Genomic DNA, 18,728 nt, shown 5'->3' with positions numbered 1-18,728 from the left:
TGTGTCCCAGGGAGCAGAAGGTGCCGTCCTTCCTCCCCAGCGGCAGTGTGTACCCCAGGGAGCTGAAGGTGCAATCCTTCCTCCCCAGCGGCAGTGTGTATCCCAGGGAGCTGAAGGTGCCGTCCTTCCTCCCCAGCGGCAGTGTGTATCCTAGGGAGCTGAAGGTGCCGTCCTTCCTCCCCAGCGGCAGTGTGTACCCCAGGGAGCTGATGGTGCAATCCTTCCTCCCCAGCGGCAGTGTGTATCCCAGGGAGCTGAAGGTGCCGTCCTTCCTCCCCAGGGCAGTTTGTATCCCAGGGAGCTGAAGGTGCCGTCCTTCTTCCCCAGCGGCAGTGTGTGTCCCAGGGAGCAGAAGGTGCCGTCCTTCCTCCCCAGCGGCAGTGTGTACCCCAGGGAGCTGAAGGTGCAATCCTTCCTCCCCAGCGGCAGTGTGTATCCCAGGAAACTGAAGGTGCCGTCCTTCCTCCCCAGCGGCAGTGTGTATCCTAGGGAGCTGAAGGTGCCGTCCTTCCTCCCCAGCGGCAGTGTGTACCCCAGGGAGCTGATGGTGCAATCCTTCCTCCCCAGCGGCAGTGTGTATCCCAGGGAGCTGAAGGTGCCGTCCTTCCTCCCCAGGGCAGTTTGTATCCCAGGGAGCTGAAGGTGTCGTCCTTCCTCCCCAGCGGCAGTGTGTACCCCAGGAAACTGAAGGTGCCGTCCTTCCTCCCCAGCGGCAGTGTGTATCCTAGGGAGCTGAAGGTGCCGTCCTTCCTCCCCAGCGGCAGTGTGTACCCCAGGGAGCTGATGGTGCAATCCTTCCTCCCCAGCGGCAGTGTGTATCCCAGGGAGCTGAAGGTGCCGTCCTTCCTCCCCAGGGCAGTTTGTATCCCAGGGAGCTGAAGGTGTCGTCCTTCCTCCCCAGCGGCAGTGTGTACCCCAGGGAGCTGAAGGTGCAATCCTTCCTCCACAGCGGCAGTGTGTATCCCAGGGAGCTGAAGGTGCCGTCCTTCCTCCCCAGCGGCAGTGTGTACCCGAGGGAGCTGAAGGTGCCGTCCTTCCTCCCCAGCGGCAGTGTGTACCCCAGGGAGCTGAAGGTGCAATCCTTCCTCCCCAGCGGCAGTGTGTATCCCAGGGAGCTGAAGGTGCCGTCCTTCCTCCCCAGCGTCAGTGTGTACCCCAGGGAGCTGAAGGTGCAATCCTTCCTCCCCAGCGGCAGTGTGTATCCCAGGGAGCTGAAGGTGCCGTCCTTCCTCCCCAGCGGCAGTGTGTACCCCAGGGAGCTGATGGTGTCGTCTGTCCTCCCCAGTGGCAGTGTGTAACCCAGGGAGCCGAAGGTGCCGTCCTTCCTCCCCAGCGGCAGTGTGTCCTGCAGGGAGCAGAGACCGTCAGTCTCACACCCCAGCAGCAGGACAAAATAATGAAAGGGGAGACAGCTGGTCCCCCTCTCCACCAGCAGAGAGAGTGTCAGGGAGAGGAGCCTGTTAACCCCTCTCCCCAGCGGCAGTTGACAGTCCAGAGAGAGGAGCTTGTTACACCCTCTCTCCAGCGGCAGCCTAACCCACCAAGGGGAGATGTTGAGCCCCGCAACTGTGCAGATGGGACCGTAGTCTCTGCACTTACAGCCCAAGGGGTAGGGACGGTCGGTCCTGTCCCCCAGCCACAGAGCAGTGTAGCCAGAGGGGAGACAGTCGGTCTCTCCCTCCCACAACCAGGCTACTTCCGCGGTAGTACTGGCACCAGGGCAGAGTACCGCTGGTCTCTGCCCACTCAGCAACCCACCAAGGCAGACTACCAGTCCCCCACACAGCCGTGGTGAGACACCTGGACCTGGACAAAGTTCTCCTCTACCCAGGTGTAGTAACCAGTTATTGTGGGTGGGCTGTACTGCTGTTTCTGTTTTGTGGGTGGGTTGCTGGACTAACCAGGGCACTGACCGGCAGGAGGTCAGATACCCTGTTAGTCTGGGGGGTAAAGGGGAGAAGTGTGGCGAAACCGACCTCGCCACGTGTCCTTGGAGGGGGCTGCTTGCCCGCCTCTTGCCTTTGGACTATGGCCCTGGGAGATTGGGCCCTTTTACAAAACGTATTCGGCCCTAACAGAGTGCATGTCACTCATTCTGGCCCTTTAAACACAGCAGGGCCATTCGGTACTTGCCCTGTGTGAGCGGTGATACCCCCAGATAGCTATGCCATGGAGCCTATTCATATAATGAAAGACGATGGGAAAGACTTTGGCTCCATGGCAATTAAACTGTATTTGTGTGGTCTGCGTGCCATTCACCTAATAATGTGCACGCAGACCTGAGCTATCTGGGGATATGTTACATGTCTGTGTTTAATGTATAAAAGTAACTTTATATATTTTAAAACATAATCCTGTATTTAGGTCCCCACATGTGTAATGGAGTTTTGTCTTTGACCTGGGAGATAATTGGATTACTTCTCCAATTATCTCCAGGGCAGAAGGGAGGAAGCCATGATGCATTGTGGGGATGTTTTACTTTTACTGTTTGAGCCAGATTTTGCCATGCCGCCAGCCAGGGCCCAAAAGATACTTTTACTAACTTTTGAACCCCTGGTCTGATTCATGCCAATGTTTAATATGTTGTTCCCCTGAATGGATTGATTGTGGATATGTATTTTTATGTGAATGTGATGTATGGTTTTAAAGTTACAGAGTATGTGTGGAAACTGTATTTTGTAATTATGTCAATTGCTTATCTGATGGGAGGGGATGTGTGGGTTGTACTGTTACTTGATTGGTTGTTTGATGCCTCTCCCTGGGTGTATCCTGTATGTGCACAACTGTAATAAAAAGCAGGCTGGGTGTTCCAGACCTGAGATTCTGCTTGACCCTCAAACCGATGTGTCGTCTCGTTTTTGGGGGAATTGGATGGGGGGAAATGGCAAAATCTGCTGCCTGCCAGGAGTGTAAGCGGATTGTATGCTTTTCCTGTTCGGCTGATTTCAGGGTTTGTGTGTTTCCAGTTCGGGAGTTGGATGATTTGTACAGTTTGCAGTCCGGGAGATTGGTGTTTGCAGTAGCTGCTGGTCTATGGGAAAGGGGGATATCGCCTAAACTGGGTTTTATCCTCTTGTAAGTGAAACGGTCCATTACAAAAAAAGCATATCAGCACAAACACTTTATACCAACTATCATTAATGGTGGTGGTGAAGTGATGATTTGGGCTTGCTTTGTAGTTAAAGGACATGGGAACCGTGCAATCATTGAGTTGATCATGAACTCTGTATACCAAATATTGTAGAGTAAAATGTGTGGCCATCTGTCCAACAGCGAAAGCTTGGCCGAAATTAGGTCATGCAACAGGACAATGATCCCAAGCACACCAGCAAGTCTACAACAGAATGGCTGAAGAAAAAAAATAAAAATAAATCAAGATATTGCAATGGCCCAGTCAAAGTCCAGACCTCAACCTGATTGTAATGCTGTGACCTTAAGAGAACTGTCTTTAAACAAATGCAAGCAAACCTTAATGAACTGAAGAGTGGGCTATAATTTCTCGACGATGTGAGAGACTGATAAAGTCATACAGAAAATGATTACTTCAAGTTATTGCTGCTAAAGTTGGTTCTACAGGCTATTGAATCATAAGTTGTACTTAGTTTTCCACACACTGCTTCGCTATATTGGCTTTATTTTTGTTAAATAAACCATGACACAGTTTAATAGGTCATGTGTTGTTGTTCATCTGAAATTGTATTTACCCAATTTTAAGACCTGCTAATGAGAAAAATTATTATGTCGTCATATGTAAAACAATCGAATTCAAAGAGGGTGTACTTTCTTTTTCCAATGACTCTATATAAATCCATCTGCCCTGTTCCTCAAAGGGAGCACGCACAACTTGGACAAATACGAATTAGGTATATCAATGTAAATGCATTGTAATAAAACACATTTCAACCATCATAGTTTTTCAAAGTGTGCCAGATGTTTTAGAAGAATGGATTTTATTTTAGCCTATGTGACGGAGAAACCAACCATATTCTTTTATAATAATGTGATGACGATATTTCTATTTCTTATTTATGATCAATATTTTTTAAGCCAAGTAAGAGTTTTCTATTTGTTAATTTGCATTTAGGGTTCACTAGAAGAGGAACTTGACAATTAACTAGCTTGAGTTATATGTTTAGCACATTCATACAAGTTGATTCAGCATCTACAGATAACATTTTAAACTGTATAATTTGCTACAATTTACATTATATATTTTTTTTTATAAGCCGTACAGTTGTTATTTAAAATTCACCTTTATATTCAATCCCTCTAACCGCTCCCTTTCCATGTAGGGATTAATGAATGATGACAATTACAAAGTGTTAAATAAACACAGAATCAATCATGAAGACACCAACTAAACTAAGATATTAAACGGCTCAGGTAGAATATGTTTTATACTTCTGTCTACTTAAGTAACAACATTATAACACTCATGACACTCCAATCAAATAAAGCTAATGGTAGAGCATAAATATTTTGCCACTGTTCAATGGTGTAGGTCTCTGAGAGAGCGCAGGCTTTGTGCACATGTGCCAATGAGGGCACTCAGCTGAGCACTGTATTCCACAGAGGGAGTCTCTTGTAACTGAAGAGATGCCCATCTCATCTTTTCCAGGAGAGCAGACTCAGAAAACTGAATGGTATCAGAGGCTACTGGGTTGGAATCAGAGATGGAGGAAATATTGTTGAGAGTTGGCCTTGTGATGGAAGCTGCCTGGGAATCCACAGCAGGAGTGTTGACCTGGCAGGGATGAAGAGACAGCTGATGCTCTCTCACCTGAGACAAAGCTGCCTGGGGGTTGAGAACTGAAAGATAAATGATAAATGTGAGTTAGGTATATGAATGAACAAGTAAATTATTTAACCCCTTAAGACCGCAGCCAAATGTACAAGTTGCGAACAGAACAAAACCTGGCATTTGCGCTATATGTCTGTCCAACCGTAATTCACCTCTTTCATATTAAATGCACCCCCCTTATTATATATCATTTTATTCAGGGGAAACGGGGCTTTCATTTAACATCAAATATTTAGGTATAGAACATAATTTAATATAAAAAAAATATTAAAAAATGGGAGAAAATAAGAATTTTTTAAATTTTTTAGCTCTACGTGACATTTTAACTGTGGATATCAAAATACTGTTTGCTTTTACTGCAATACAATACACATATTTGTATTCAGCGATGTCTCACGTGTAAAACAGTACCCCCTATGTACAGGTTTTATGGTGTTTTGGAAAGTTACAGGGTCAAATATAGCACGTTACATTTGAAATTGAAATTCGCCAGATTGGTTACATTGCCTTTGAGACTGTATAGTAGCCCAGGAATTAAATTTACACCCATAATGGCATACCATTTGCAATAATAGACAACCCAAGGTATTGCAAATGGGGTGTCTGCTACTGCAAATGGTATGCCATCATAAGGGTAATTTTCATTCTTGGGCTACCATAGGGTCACAAAGGCAACGTAAGCAATCTGGCGAATTTTAATGTGAAAAAAATGAAACAAGCCTTATATTTGACGCTGTAACTTTTGAAAACACCATAAAACCTGTACATGTGGGGTACTGTTGTACTCGGGAGACTTCGCCGAACACAAATATTTGTGTTTCAAAACAGTAAAAAGTATTGCAGCAATAATATCGTCCGTGTAAGTGCTGTTTGTGCGTGAAAAATGCAGAAAACGTCACTTTTACTGGCGATATCATCGTTGTAATACATTTTACTGTTTTGAAACACTAATATTTGTGTTCAGCGAAGTCTCCCGAGTAAAACAGTACCCCCCATGTACAGGTTTTATGGTGTCTTGGAAAGTTATAGGGTTAAATATAGTGCTAGCAAATTAAATTCCCTATACTTTCGGCATGGGTTGTCAGGCAGGTCCCGCTAATTGTAATTAATTAGGATACCTAATTATGTAAAATTATTACATAAATATATGTGTAGAATTAATATATGTATATATATATACACATGTGTATATATACACATATATATATATATATATATAATTTTTTTAAAATATTTTTATTTATATATAGGTATATATATAGTGATATATACGTATATATTTATATATATAGATATATATATTATTTCGTTCTACGTGTATTTTGATATAAATATATATATATTAACACATTATCACAATATAGTTAGAACGAAATAAAACACATCTATATATTTGTAATATTTTATTTTTAATAATTTTTTTTATTTTTTTACGTATTTACATATTTATTTTTTTACATTATATATAAATATATATATAACAATAATTATAAATATATTTAATCAGTATCAGTCTACGTGTAATTTGATATTAATAAATATATATATATATATATAAAATTATATATATATTAATATTAAAATACACCTAGACAGTGTATGTGTGTATATGTGTATATACACTTAGATCATATATATATATAATATATATATGATCTAAGTATATATATATATTTTTTTTTACACTTTTAACATTATTTTATTTAATTTCAGCCAGCAGGGGGACCAACTGTCATTACAGTTAGTCCCCCTGCTAAGTAAGTAAGGAAAAACCGGAGGGCGTACTATTACGCCCTGCTGCGTTTAGAGCCGCTTTAAAAAGGACGTAAAAGTACGCCCTCCGGTCTTAAAGGGTTAAAGGAGACTGCAATTATAGTATAATTAACAACAGTTAAACATAGTGTTAGGCAGTATTTCTAAGCCAGTCATTCAAAAGGATATGAGAAGTTGTAAAAATGTGCAGACTGTATAAATCCAACATATGCATAGATAGATAAACAGATTCTAAATAAATCATAACAAATCATGAGACAGATGGGTCTGTTATTTATGAATGATTTCAGGAGCTTAAAATTTGATTATTTGCCCGTAATACAAGCATCAATGGTTTTTGTTTTGTTTTTTACATTCTTTAATTTTTGTCAGTGCAGCTATATTTATCCAAACTGGTTTAACTATAATAGGGATCGACCGATATTGATTTTTTAGAGCCGATACCGATAATCTGTGAACTTTCACGCCGATAGCCGATAACTTGCCGATATTCTGTACATTTACCATTTTGAAAGAATAAACTATTTCTAACGGTAAATGCACAAAATATACATGCCACATGTAGTGGATAAAGTGTATTTAGACAGGGGAGCTGTGTGTGTAGTGGATGCAGTGTGTATTTGTGTAGTGTGTATAGTGAATGCAGTGTGTGTTTGTGTAGTGTGTATATATAGTGAATGCAGAGTGTGTGTTTGTGAAGTGTGTATAGTGAATGCAGAGTGTGTGTTTGTGTAGTGTGTATAGTGAATGCAGTGTGTGTGTAGTGTGGGTAAAGTGAATGCAGTGTGTGTGTGTGTTTGTGTAGTGTGTGTGTGTGTATGTAATGCAGTGTGTGTTTATGTAGTGTATGTAATGCAGTGTGTTTGTGTAGTGTGTATGTATGTAATGTAGTGTGTGTGTTTGTGTAGTGTGTATGTATGTAATGCAGTATGTGTGTGTTTGTGTAGTGTGGATGTATGTAATGCAGTTTGTGTGTTTGTGTAGTGTGTATGTATGTAATGCAGTTTGTGTGTGTGTTTGTGTAGTGTGTATGTATGTAATGAAGTGTGTGTGTGTGTGTGTTTGTGTAGTGTGTATGTATGTAATGCAGTGTTTGTGTATTGTGTATGTATGTAATGCAGTGTGTAGTGTGTATGTATGTAATGCAGTTTGTGTGTGTGGTTGTGTAGTGTGTGTATGTATGCAATGCAGTGTGTATGTAATGCAGTGTGTGTAGTGTGTGTTTGTGTAGTGTGTGTATGTATGTAATGCAGTGTGTAGTGTGTTTGTGTAGTGTGTATGTAATGCAGTGTGTGTATGTATGTAATGCAGTGTGTGTAGTGTGTGTTTGTGTAGTGTGTGTATGTATGTAATGCAGTGTGTGTTTGTGTAGTGTGTGTATGTATGTAATGCAGTGTGTAGTGTGTTTGTGTAGTGTGTATGTATGTAATGCAGTGTGTGTATGTATGTAATGCAGTGTGTGTAGTGTGTGTTTGTGTAGTGTGTGTATGTATGTAATGCAGTGTGTGTTTGTGTAGTGTGTGTATGTATGTAATGCAGTGTGTAGTGTGTTTGTGTAGTGTGTATGTATGTAATGCAGTGTGTGTATGTATGTAATGCAGTGTGTGTATGTATGTAATGCAGTGTGTGTAGTGTGTGTTTGTGTAGTGTGTGTATGTATGTAATGCAGTGTGTGTAGTGTGTGTTTGTGTAGTGTGTGTTTGTATGTAATGCAGTGTGTGTGTGTGTTTGTATGTGTTTGTGTAGTGATGTAATTTGTGTAAAATGGGGGGGGGGGGTGTTTATGTTAATTATTTTTTTATTTTATATTTAAATTGTTTTTTTTTTTTGTTTCTTTTAGTCCCCCTCCCTGCTTCTTACCAGGGAGGAGGGATATAGTATTCCCTGGTGGTCCGGTGGCTTGTTAAGTCCTGGGGGGTCCGTCAGCAAGCGCTGACTTACATTGCCAGCAGCTTCTCCAGCTCCCCAGTGTAAATCTCGTGGCCCTTAGTGCCGCGCGGAGCGTTGCCATGGAAACCCGTGGCAACGCTCTGCGGCCGCGGGTCTCGCGAGATTTAGACATGGAGCTGCAGGAGCTGTTGGCAAGGTAAGTCAGCGCTTGCTGCCGGCCCCCCCAGGACCGCCAGGCTTGTAATGAGCCTGGCGGTCCTAGGAGGATTTATCGTCAATATCGGTAGCTATATTTACCGATACCGATATTGCCGAAAATACCGAATATCGGCCGATAATATCGGTAAAACCGATAATCGGTCGATCCCTAAACTATAACATTAAGAATATGAGTGACAGAGAAAATCTGTAGTAGATGCCATAAGTACTGCACTTTTTTTGTGTGTAAAAGAAAGTAAATCAGGCATATATTACACGTGAAACAGTATAGCATGGAAAGTGTAATGCTTAGTGTAAACCTGTGTATACCTTGCCATAATGAGTAAAGGCCCAACCGAAACACTAACAGTTGGGGGAATAAAATGGACTACAGTAGTAGTTACTCATTAGGAAAGAGGGTTTGGGGTTTTTAGAACACTGGGCTGATTTTGCGTTTGGGTACAACCTGTATAGTCATGATGCATTGCACCTCAACGGAAGAGGGTCTCCTGTGCTGGTGGATAGGATGGCTAGAGGATATTTGAAACTTGTAGTAGGAGGGAGGGTCATAGCAATCTAGAAAATGGCAGTAGGACAGAAAGAAGATGTTTTTTATATCAGTATAAGGGGGAGGGGCAAACTCAGAACAGAGGAGGTATGCAATATTGATAAAAAATCACACAAAAAGTACAAATGACTCATGATTACATTAAATGTATGCTTACTAATGCAAGAAGCCTAAATAACAAAATTGGGAAACTAGAGGCAATTGCATACACTAAGCAATGTGATACAACAGGCATAACAGAAACATGGTGGGATGAGACACATGAGTGGGCAGTTAACTTAAATGGGTACACGTTATATAGGAAGGATAGGAAAAACAAGGAAGGTGGTGGGGTATGTTAGTATGTCAACCATGAGTTAAAGTCAAATCTTAGGCATGTGGAGTGTGACAAGGATAATGCGGAAGCTTTATGGGTAGATATCTGCTTGGGGCAAACAATTATTGGTTGGCATATGTTATAAACCACCTAATGTAGATATAATTGAGGAAAAACAGATTGGGAAAGCTGCAAATCTGGGTAACACGTTAATTCTTGGAGATTTTAATTACCCGGACATAAATTGGGATAAAGGGACTAGTACTCCAGCAAGGGGAATCAGGTTTTTGAATGTGTTAAATGACACCTACATGTCACAACTGGTACAAGAGCCAACTAGAAAGGATGCTTGTCTAGATCTCGTTATAACAAACAATGTTGATCTTTTTTACCAACATTCAAGTAGGGGAACATTTGGGAAATAGTTATCACAATATGGTGTTTTAAAAAATAAACTCAAAAAAGCAAAAGCACGTGGGATATACAAAAACGTATAATAAAAAAAAAAAAAAAAAGCAAATTTCAATAAGAATAGGGCAGCTCTACAACATATTGACTGGCATAAACTCCTTAGTGAAAAATATTAAAGAATGAAAGTGTAGGTAGACTGGAAACAAAGATGGATCTGTTAGTTAATGAAGACGTGGAAAAGGCAGACATTTTAAATAACTTTTTCTTCAATGAGGATCCTATGGCAAGAGATATGCAAATGATTGCTGCAAAAAACTTGTGATTGGATGAATCGAGACAAGGTGCTACAGCAGTTAAAGAAAATTAATGTAAATAAAGCTTGAGGGCCTGACGGTATTCACCCACGGGTACTTAAGGAGCTTAGTTGGGAATTAAGTGAACCTCTGTATTTAATCTTTCAAGATTCTTTTGTTTCAGGTCTTGTACCAGAGAAAGGCAGAGGTTGTTCCGATATTTAAAAAGGGTTCAAAATGCTTGCCTGGAAATTATAGACCTGTGAGCTTAACTTCTGTGACTGGGAAAATATTTGAAGGGTTATTAAGGGATAATATTCAGGAATTCACTGGGAACAACTTTGTTACTAGCAATAATCAGCATGTTTTTATGAAACATAGGTCATGTCAAACTAACCTAATTGCATTCTACGAAGAAGTAAGTAGAAGTATAGATCAGGGTGTTGCAGTGGATGTGATCTATTTGGATTTTGCCAAGGCATTTGATACGGTTCCTCACAATAGGTTAGTCTCCAAACTAAAAGACATTTGTCTAGATGAATATTCTTGCTGTTGCGTAGAACATTGCCTTATGGATAGAGTACCACGAATTGTCATTAATGGTACATTTTCAAGCTGGACAAAAGTGGAAAGTGGTGACCCTCAGGGTTCTGTTTTGGGACCGCTTCTATTTAACATATTTATAAATGATCTTGAAATAGGCATTGAAAGCCATGTTTTAGTGTTTGCAGATGACACAAAACTTTTTAAAGTAATAAAATGTGAGCAGGATATTGCTTTTCTGCAGAGGGATTTAGATAGATTAGGGGACTGGGCACTAAAATGGCAGATTAAATTTAATGTAGAGAAATGCAAAGTTATGCACTTCGGGGTCAAGAATGCACAAGCAACTTACACATTAAATGGAAGTGAATTAGGATTTGGGAATGAGAAGGATTTGGGAATTGTTATAGACAACAAATTAGGCAGCAATATGCAATGTCAATCTGCAGTTGCTAAGGCCAGTAAGGTTTTGTCATGTACAAACAGGGGCATTAATTCTAGGGATGAAAATATAATTTTGCCTCTTTATAAATAGCTGGTAAGACCATACTTTGAATATGCTGTGCAATTTTGGGTACCTGTTCTAAATAAGGATATCAGGGCACAAGAAAAAGTGCAGAGATGAGCTACAAAAGTGACAAAAAGGATTGGAGCATTTTAGTTATGAAGAAGGTTAAAAAATGTAAATTTCTTTAGTTTGGAAAAATGGTGCCTCAGAGGAGATATGATAACATTACACAAATATATTCGGGGCAGTACAAACCATTATCTGGAAATCTATTCATAAACATGGCTATACATAGGACACAAGGTCACGCGTTTAGGCTGGAAGAAAGGAGATTTAATCTAAGGCAAAGAAAAGTTTTTTTGTGTGTGTGTGTGTGGGGGGGGGGGGGGGGGGGGGAGGGATTTATCCATACAGATTCTTCAACAGCAATTGGATAAATACTTGCAAAAACATAACATACAGGGATATAATTCTTAATTAGTGGGGTAATAGCTGCTTGATACAAGGAGATATCTGACTGCCATTTTGGGGTCAAGAAGGAATTTTTTCCTAGTTTGTAGCAAAATTGGAAGTGCTTCAGACTGCGTTTTTTGCCTTCTTTTGGATCAACAGAAAAAACATATGTGAGGAAGGCTGAACTTGATGGACGCAAGTCTCTTTTCAGATGTGTAACTATATGAAAAGTATTGCATCAAGAGCTTCTTTATGAAAAGCCCCAGCACAAAGCGATCAGGAAAAGCTGCCTGTATGATTGACAGCTTGGAGGGTGCAACCATGTCAGTTTACAAAAAAAGCTGCTTTATTGTGAAACCAGCACTTATATGACAAAGAGGTGACAACTCTTAAAGAACTTTTGTAAGTTCCTTAAAAATAGTTTGGCTTTGGGTCATGGCAAGATCCCTGCTGGAGTTGTGCAAAAACCCTGCAACAGAGCAAACACATAATAGAGTAACAGCGTTCAGAGTGAGAAAATAAAAATCGTATGAGTTAACAAATATAGCAAATATACTTTAGTACATAACTATGTAAAATTTGTTATCATGGTCGTTCTCATATTCAAAGAATAATAAACTGAAAAATATAATTTCTCTTTTGAGTGAAATAAAAGATCATGATGTGTAAAACACACACGAAAAAAAAAAAACAATAGTCCCGTATTTATCTATGGATCACACAGATACCTTACATTGTCCTATTATATTTTCTAGGAATGTGGGAGACTATTTGATTAGCTCAGAGTTTTATTTAAATTAATAATTGAGGCATCAATCTTAATACAAATAAACTGTACTTTTAATTATATTACAGTTCAAAATTGATTTTCCTTTTTGTCTCTATAAGAAAAATAGTGCCTGACCCAATTTAGTATCCACTTATGCTCACGTAGCAAAACCCATGATGATGTGTGGTTTCAAAGACTTGGAAAATGCTAGAATAATGAAATTATGTGTAAGGATAAACTGAACCAATCCATCATAAATCCCATGTGGGAAATGAAAATAAAAATAAACAAACTGTTTAAAAAGGCACCTGTTCTCACCTGGATTATCTTTTTCTGTGTCAGAGTCAAGTTCTTGGCAAGAAACACACAACAATTTTTTCTGTCTGTCTTGCAATAATATAGTCTGTGGACAGAATATGAGGAATTTTGAGACAGAAGGTCAAAATACTTACAACATCAATATTTTTTGTCTTTCCTGTTTAAACACACCATATATTCACTTACCCCACAAGTATCACAGCTGTCCCCAAGCATCTTATATCCCTTAAGTAGGTAATCTCCCATTAAGCGGCTGATGCGGTCCTGACGCTCCCGCCTTGCTCTCAGAATTTTCAAGTCTGATTCAGATGGAGGAGACCAGGAGTCATCATCATCACCACCACCTGACAAAACGATAATTGGAACCGGGGGAAGAAACAGATGACAAGAGAGAAAATAAAGACTGGTATATAAAAGCAGTTAACATGATAAGGAAAGAGAGAAAATACCAAACAAGAAGGGCAAATGTAGAATATCGGGAAAAAGCTAATCCATAGAGCTTTGGAACCGGGGCAAAGAAAGCGAAAATTAATGAGAACGTTTGCAGCATGAATGATTCAAGTTTGAGGAACATGAATGATGGATACAAAGGGATTTCTTGAAGTATAGGAATTTCAAATATTCATTCAGGGCTCGACAAATCCCAGTCGTCAGGTCGCAATTGCGACTAGAAATTTTGCCCTAGTGCCTGGAATTGAATGCCCTTCAGCTAAAGGCAGGATGGGGGAACAATGAAGCCGGCTGGTCGTCCTGAGGAGCGTGGACGGCCGGCTCAGGGAGCAAGCAGGCCGCCCTGGGGAGCATTGCTGTGGTCGGCTGGGGCAGCGTGCGAGGGAGCAGTGATCTTTAAGCGGCTCCCCTCTGCTCACTCTTGCTGTTTAATAATGCCGGGAGCTGGAATATGACGTCATTCCGGCTCCCAGCATCACTACAGGGAGCAGATAGGAGCCGCGTGAAGATCACTGCTCCCTCACACACAGGATGAGCGAACAGCTCCACTGGACCCCAGGGTAAGTTCACTCAGCTCTCCCAAAGGCAGGGAGGCTGGGTGGATTCAAATTAAAATGGAAAATGTGTGTGTCTCTCTCCCTGTCAGGATGTGTGTGTGTGTGTCTCTCTTCCCCTGTCAGGATGTGTGTGTGTGTGTCTCTCTTCCCCTGTCAGTATGAGTGTGTGTGTCTCTCTTCCCCTGTCAGTATGTGTGTGTGTGTGTCTCTCCCTGTCAGTATGTGGGTGTGTGTCAGTGACTGTCTTTTTGTGTCTGTTTAGGTACCTGCACGCCTCCGATCACGAGAGAAGTGTTTTTACTCACATTCTTTCCCACACCATGCCAGTTTTCCGCAGCTTGCCCTGCCTGTGGCGAAAGTAACATCGCCACTGGTTCTTGGAGGGCTTGCTTGCCTCAGAACTATGACCCATGTGTTAGACTTTGGTTCAGGACTATGAAAAGGCTTTGTTCGTGCCTTTTGTACTGTATGGTTCGGTATTTGGGGCTTGCTGAACGGATCAGACTAATGTTGTTCGTATACTGAACGAACCGACTACCCAGAACAGTGGTGTGTTGTTTATTAACCCCATTGACCTCGCTAACCGCAACATTCCAAGTGGTTAGCTGGATGGCCGTCGTTCATATGTGCGAACACGTGGCAGCGGCCATCTTTAGTGCTGTTTGGTCGTCGAGTGCATGGAACTATAATCGGACACTCGACGGTGCGAACACCGCTGGGACTTCCAACTCTACATATGTTCAGCTGGATTTGTATGGAGAAGAGTGGCGTTCGGTGGGAGCAAGCTCCCGAACGAGGGATATAGATATAGACAGAACCAACCGACTAACCGCTACATTGCTACATTCGTTATTTTGACTTTATTTCGTATACCGGTCAAAACAAGACTTCCATAGAAATCCTGAACTTGGGTGATTTTTAGATATGTTGGTCCCCCTGATCAGGGCTATCAAGAGATATGACTATAATGGTGTTTTTCCTTGAGTTTTAGGGGTACTTTCGGGGTATTGCTAAAATGTGTGTTTTTGTGTCTGGAGATAAAGGAGTTAATACAGTACTACTTGATTATCAGCACTGATAACCTGTAACTCTGAGCTGTATAGGAGGTTTGCCGCATTCCAATGAACTTCACTCATGGATTACTTTTGCTGTGTACCTCCAATCCAAACACTTTTTGGACAGTTTGTTCATGTGGATTAGCCCCGTCTAGGGATGTAGATATTATCGAGGGTACTTGTGGGGAACATTGTATTTTCTGGATAATATTGTAAAGTGCCAGGATGCCTAGGTCTTAAATTATCCTGTCCCTGTTGCAGTGATGTCCCAGACAGTGCGGCGCCAGAGTGGGCTTGCATTGTTTTTCTTGGTAACGCTAAATAAATATATATATCTATATATTACAAAAGATGGGCTTGGCACACTACCTATATACAATATATAGAAAAATACGTACCAGGGTGCAAATCAGCGATTTGTATATAGAGAAAATAATAAGGTGCATTCCTGGATTTGAAAAATTACTTCTGAGCTTGAAAAAGACCTTGTTTTGGTCGAAACGTCGATCCATTGAACTTTAATTTTTCTGAATAATAAATCTAGTAATTTTCAAATCCAGGAGTGTGCGCGCGCTTTGTTTTACTCCCTTCTCTATATCTCAGCTAGTGTTTGGGGTAAGGCTAAAGTCACTTTGGAGAATTATTCCCAGTGTCAGAGGGGGTGAGAGTATGGGAACCTCTGATGTCTGTCGTGATAGACAAACAATCTATAAAGTGCCATGCATACGTACGGAGATGATACAGCTCCTTTAGAGGTGAAAAGGTTGCTTAGCACGGTAAATGGGGACATGGTCACCTCTCCCGCTATCAGACTAACCAAAGTTGGGAAGTGTTGAGAGACTGTGATTTAGATTTGCCTCTATCAATTCTTTAAATAATTTGTATTTAAAACATCATGCCTGTATTCTTTTAACCAAAAGATAACGGAGTGCTCTGAACACACTATAGGGATTCTTCACAGACTTCATTAGCAACCTGCAGTATCCTGTGTAGAAGCGATACATGGCATACATTTATGTGTGTGCAAACCAGGGGCATTACTAGGGTCAGAAAACAAAACCCCAGGGTTTAAGCACCACATATACCGTATATACTCGAGTATAAGCCGACCCGAATATAAGCCGAGGCCTCTAATTTTACCCCAAAAAACTGGGAAAACGTATTGACTCGAGTAGGGTGAGAAATGCAGCAGCTACTGGTAAATCTCTAAATAAAAATAGATCCTAAAAAAATTATATTAATTGAATATTTATTTACAGTGTGTGTATAAGTGCAGTGTGTGTGATGCAGTGTGTGTGTGTATGAGTGCAGTGTGTATGAATGCATAGTACGGCTCTCGCGAGACTTACACTGTGAGCTGACAGAGGAGCTGCACGGACCGGCGCGGAGGAGAGGGGAGCTGACGAAGAGGTAAGTGCTCTCTGACAGCCCCCCTCCCCCACTGAACTGCCAATGCCACTGGACCACCAGGGAGTGAGAGCCCCCCTCCCTGCCATGTATCAAGCACGGAGGGGAGGATGAAAAAAATAATAAAAATATTAATAATTATTATATAATTATTATAATAATAAAAAAATAATTAAAAAAATAAATTAAAATAAAATACAAAAATAATAAAAATGCCCACCCTCACCAAGGCTCTGCATCACACACTCAAACACTGCATTCATACACACACACTGCATTCATACACACTGCATTCAATGTAAATTGCCATAATACAGACAGTGACTCGAGTATAAGCCGAGTTGGGGTTTTTCAGCACAAAAAATGTATACTCGAGTATATACGGTAATTTGAAAACTCCTTCCTAAAGTCCCACTCTTGCCCATCCACACACACACACACACACAAAGGGATTCACATGCATATGCAGACAGGATATGCCCATACAGATATAATATGTTTATAGTCTGGTAGCAAATTTAAAAATATATATATACACACCCTTGGGTTTCTTACAAATACCCACATGCTAGCTATTTGATCAGATTTACCTACTTTTGTTACGCTTACTGCATATGACAAAATGCTAGTTCTTCAACAGTATTTCTGACCGTGTTTAAAGGGAATCTCCAGTGCCAGGAAAACAATCCGTTTTCCTGGCACTGGAGGGTCCCTCTCCCTCCCACACCCCAATCCCCGGTTACTGAAGGGGTGAAAAACCCTTCAGTCACTTACCTGAGGCAGCGGCGATGTCCCTCGCCGCTGTCTCCGCGACGCTCCTCCTATCCATTGCGTCGGCCGGTGGGCGAGACTGATCTCGCCCACAGGCCGAGGGGACCTAATGCGCATGCGCGCCAATGCCGCGCATGCGCATTACGTCTCCCCATAGGAAAGCATTGAAAAATCATTTCAATGCTTTCCTATGGGGTTTTGAGCGACGCTGGAGGTCCTCACACAGCGTGCTAGAAACCAGGAAGTTCCCTCTAGTGGCTTCCTGTGCTAGAAACCAGGAAGTTCCCTCTAGTGGCTGCCTCATAGACAGCCACTAGAGGTGGAGTTAACCCTGCAAGGTAATTATTGCAGTTTATAAAAAAACTGCAATAATTACACTTGCAGGGTTAAGAGTAGTGGGAGTTGGCACCCAGACCACTCCAATGAGCAGAAGTGGTCTGGGTGCCTAGAGTGTCCCTTTAAAGTACTGCAAGATATGGTGTATCATATAAAACATTTACTCCCTCAAAAGTTCTCTAAATAACATATTAAAATAGAGTAAATTTACAAAAGGTGTTTTTAGGTGTCCATAAAAAGATACCAAAAACAACAAATACACACAAAATAGTTTCCTAGCTTTGCATCCCTCTTTCCAAATAAATGTTATTTTTTTATTGAAAGAATTTGAAACGGTTAGCAATGCAGGAGTGGTAAATTTGCTAGGTTCTACATGGCAGCAAACTGGCAATTTTTTTACTCTATTGTCACAATTGGGCTATTTTAGCCAACATTTGCCATTCGGATGTTAATTTGCTACAAATCAGAGTTCAGTTAATAAAACCTGAATGATTATTCACTAAACTGGGAATTACATGTTTTAATCCATGCTGAAAAATTCTCCAACCCAGGTTATTTTTTACATAACTTTGCAATTCGCTGGTCAATGAACTATAAATGCGTTAATAAAAGGCATCTAAAAGCCAAACATGTTGACTGAATCAGAGAGGCAAAAATAAAATATGCTAAATATCTGTCTGCCATAGTCTGGATCTTGCAAACCTTAGCCCTAACAAAAATAGGCTGCATGTCATATATTACTATATGTCTAGAGACACAGCTCATGAAGACTACATATCCCATAATGCTAATTCAGCAAGCTCAGCTATTACTAAAGGATATGTGATTTTTTTACTAGCACAGTTTGCATGCATAGCATTGTGTACATGTGTAATATGCCTGCTTTGAAGAATTCTTCTCACCCTGCAGTGCCATGCTGCCCAGGAACCCGGACACCGTATTGCACTGAAACTAGCAAAACGGAAGTGGATCCATTGTGCTACACTGAAAAAGGTCCCCCCGCTGTCCGAGCAAGGCGAAGGAACGCTTCAACTGGGTGCGCCCTCCCAAGGAAGTGACGTCAGTTTGACAGCTTTTTTTTTTTTTTTTGTAGTGGGTTCTAGAGAGTTCAAGTAGATGTAGTCATCACAAGTCCAGGACCCCACTGGAGTGTAGTGTTAATGTTAAATAAACAAGTAAGATGCAAGTACTAGATACATTTTTGCCAGTGTACTAAATTAATTTATATGCTATGCTTTATTATGTAGAATTTTTCCAATCTTGAATTTTTTTTTGTCATAATTACCCTTGCAAATATTCAAAATGATCCCC

General features: G+C 41.1%; 1 protein-coding gene across 1 annotated transcript; it reads right to left on the bottom strand.

The window, feature by feature from the left end:
* Positions 1–4,012: 4,012 nt before the first annotated feature.
* ZNRD2 (zinc ribbon domain containing 2) lies at positions 4,013–18,431 on the bottom strand. Its single transcript, XM_063438686.1, has 4 exons — positions 18,320–18,431; positions 13,028–13,185; positions 12,842–12,926; positions 4,013–4,809 (listed from the first exon to the last, which is right to left on the bottom strand). Exons 1-4 carry the CDS (start codon positions 18,330–18,332, stop codon positions 4,490–4,492), a joined length of 576 nt encoding a protein of 191 aa, XP_063294756.1. The 5' UTR covers positions 18,333–18,431; the 3' UTR covers positions 4,013–4,489.
* Positions 18,432–18,728: the final 297 nt, after the last annotated feature.

Source organism: Pelobates fuscus, chromosome 12 (genome assembly GCF_036172605.1).
Source record: "Pelobates fuscus isolate aPelFus1 chromosome 12, aPelFus1.pri, whole genome shotgun sequence".
Taxonomy (NCBI): Eukaryota; Metazoa; Chordata; class Amphibia; order Anura; family Pelobatidae; genus Pelobates; species Pelobates fuscus.
Note: the sequence above shows the minus strand (reverse complement) of the source record. Positions and strands in the feature narration are given on the sequence as shown.

Coding starts and splice junctions, on each gene's coding strand:
- ZNRD2 (XM_063438686.1), bottom strand. Junction 12,927..13,027: donor ACAGCTGTGATACTTGTGGG/GTAAGTGAATAT, acceptor TTCTGTCCACAG/ACTATATTATTGCAAGACAG. Junction 4,810..12,841: donor CACAGAAAAAGATAATCCAG/GTGAGAACAGGT, acceptor TTTATCTTTCAG/TTCTCAACCCCCAGGCAGCT.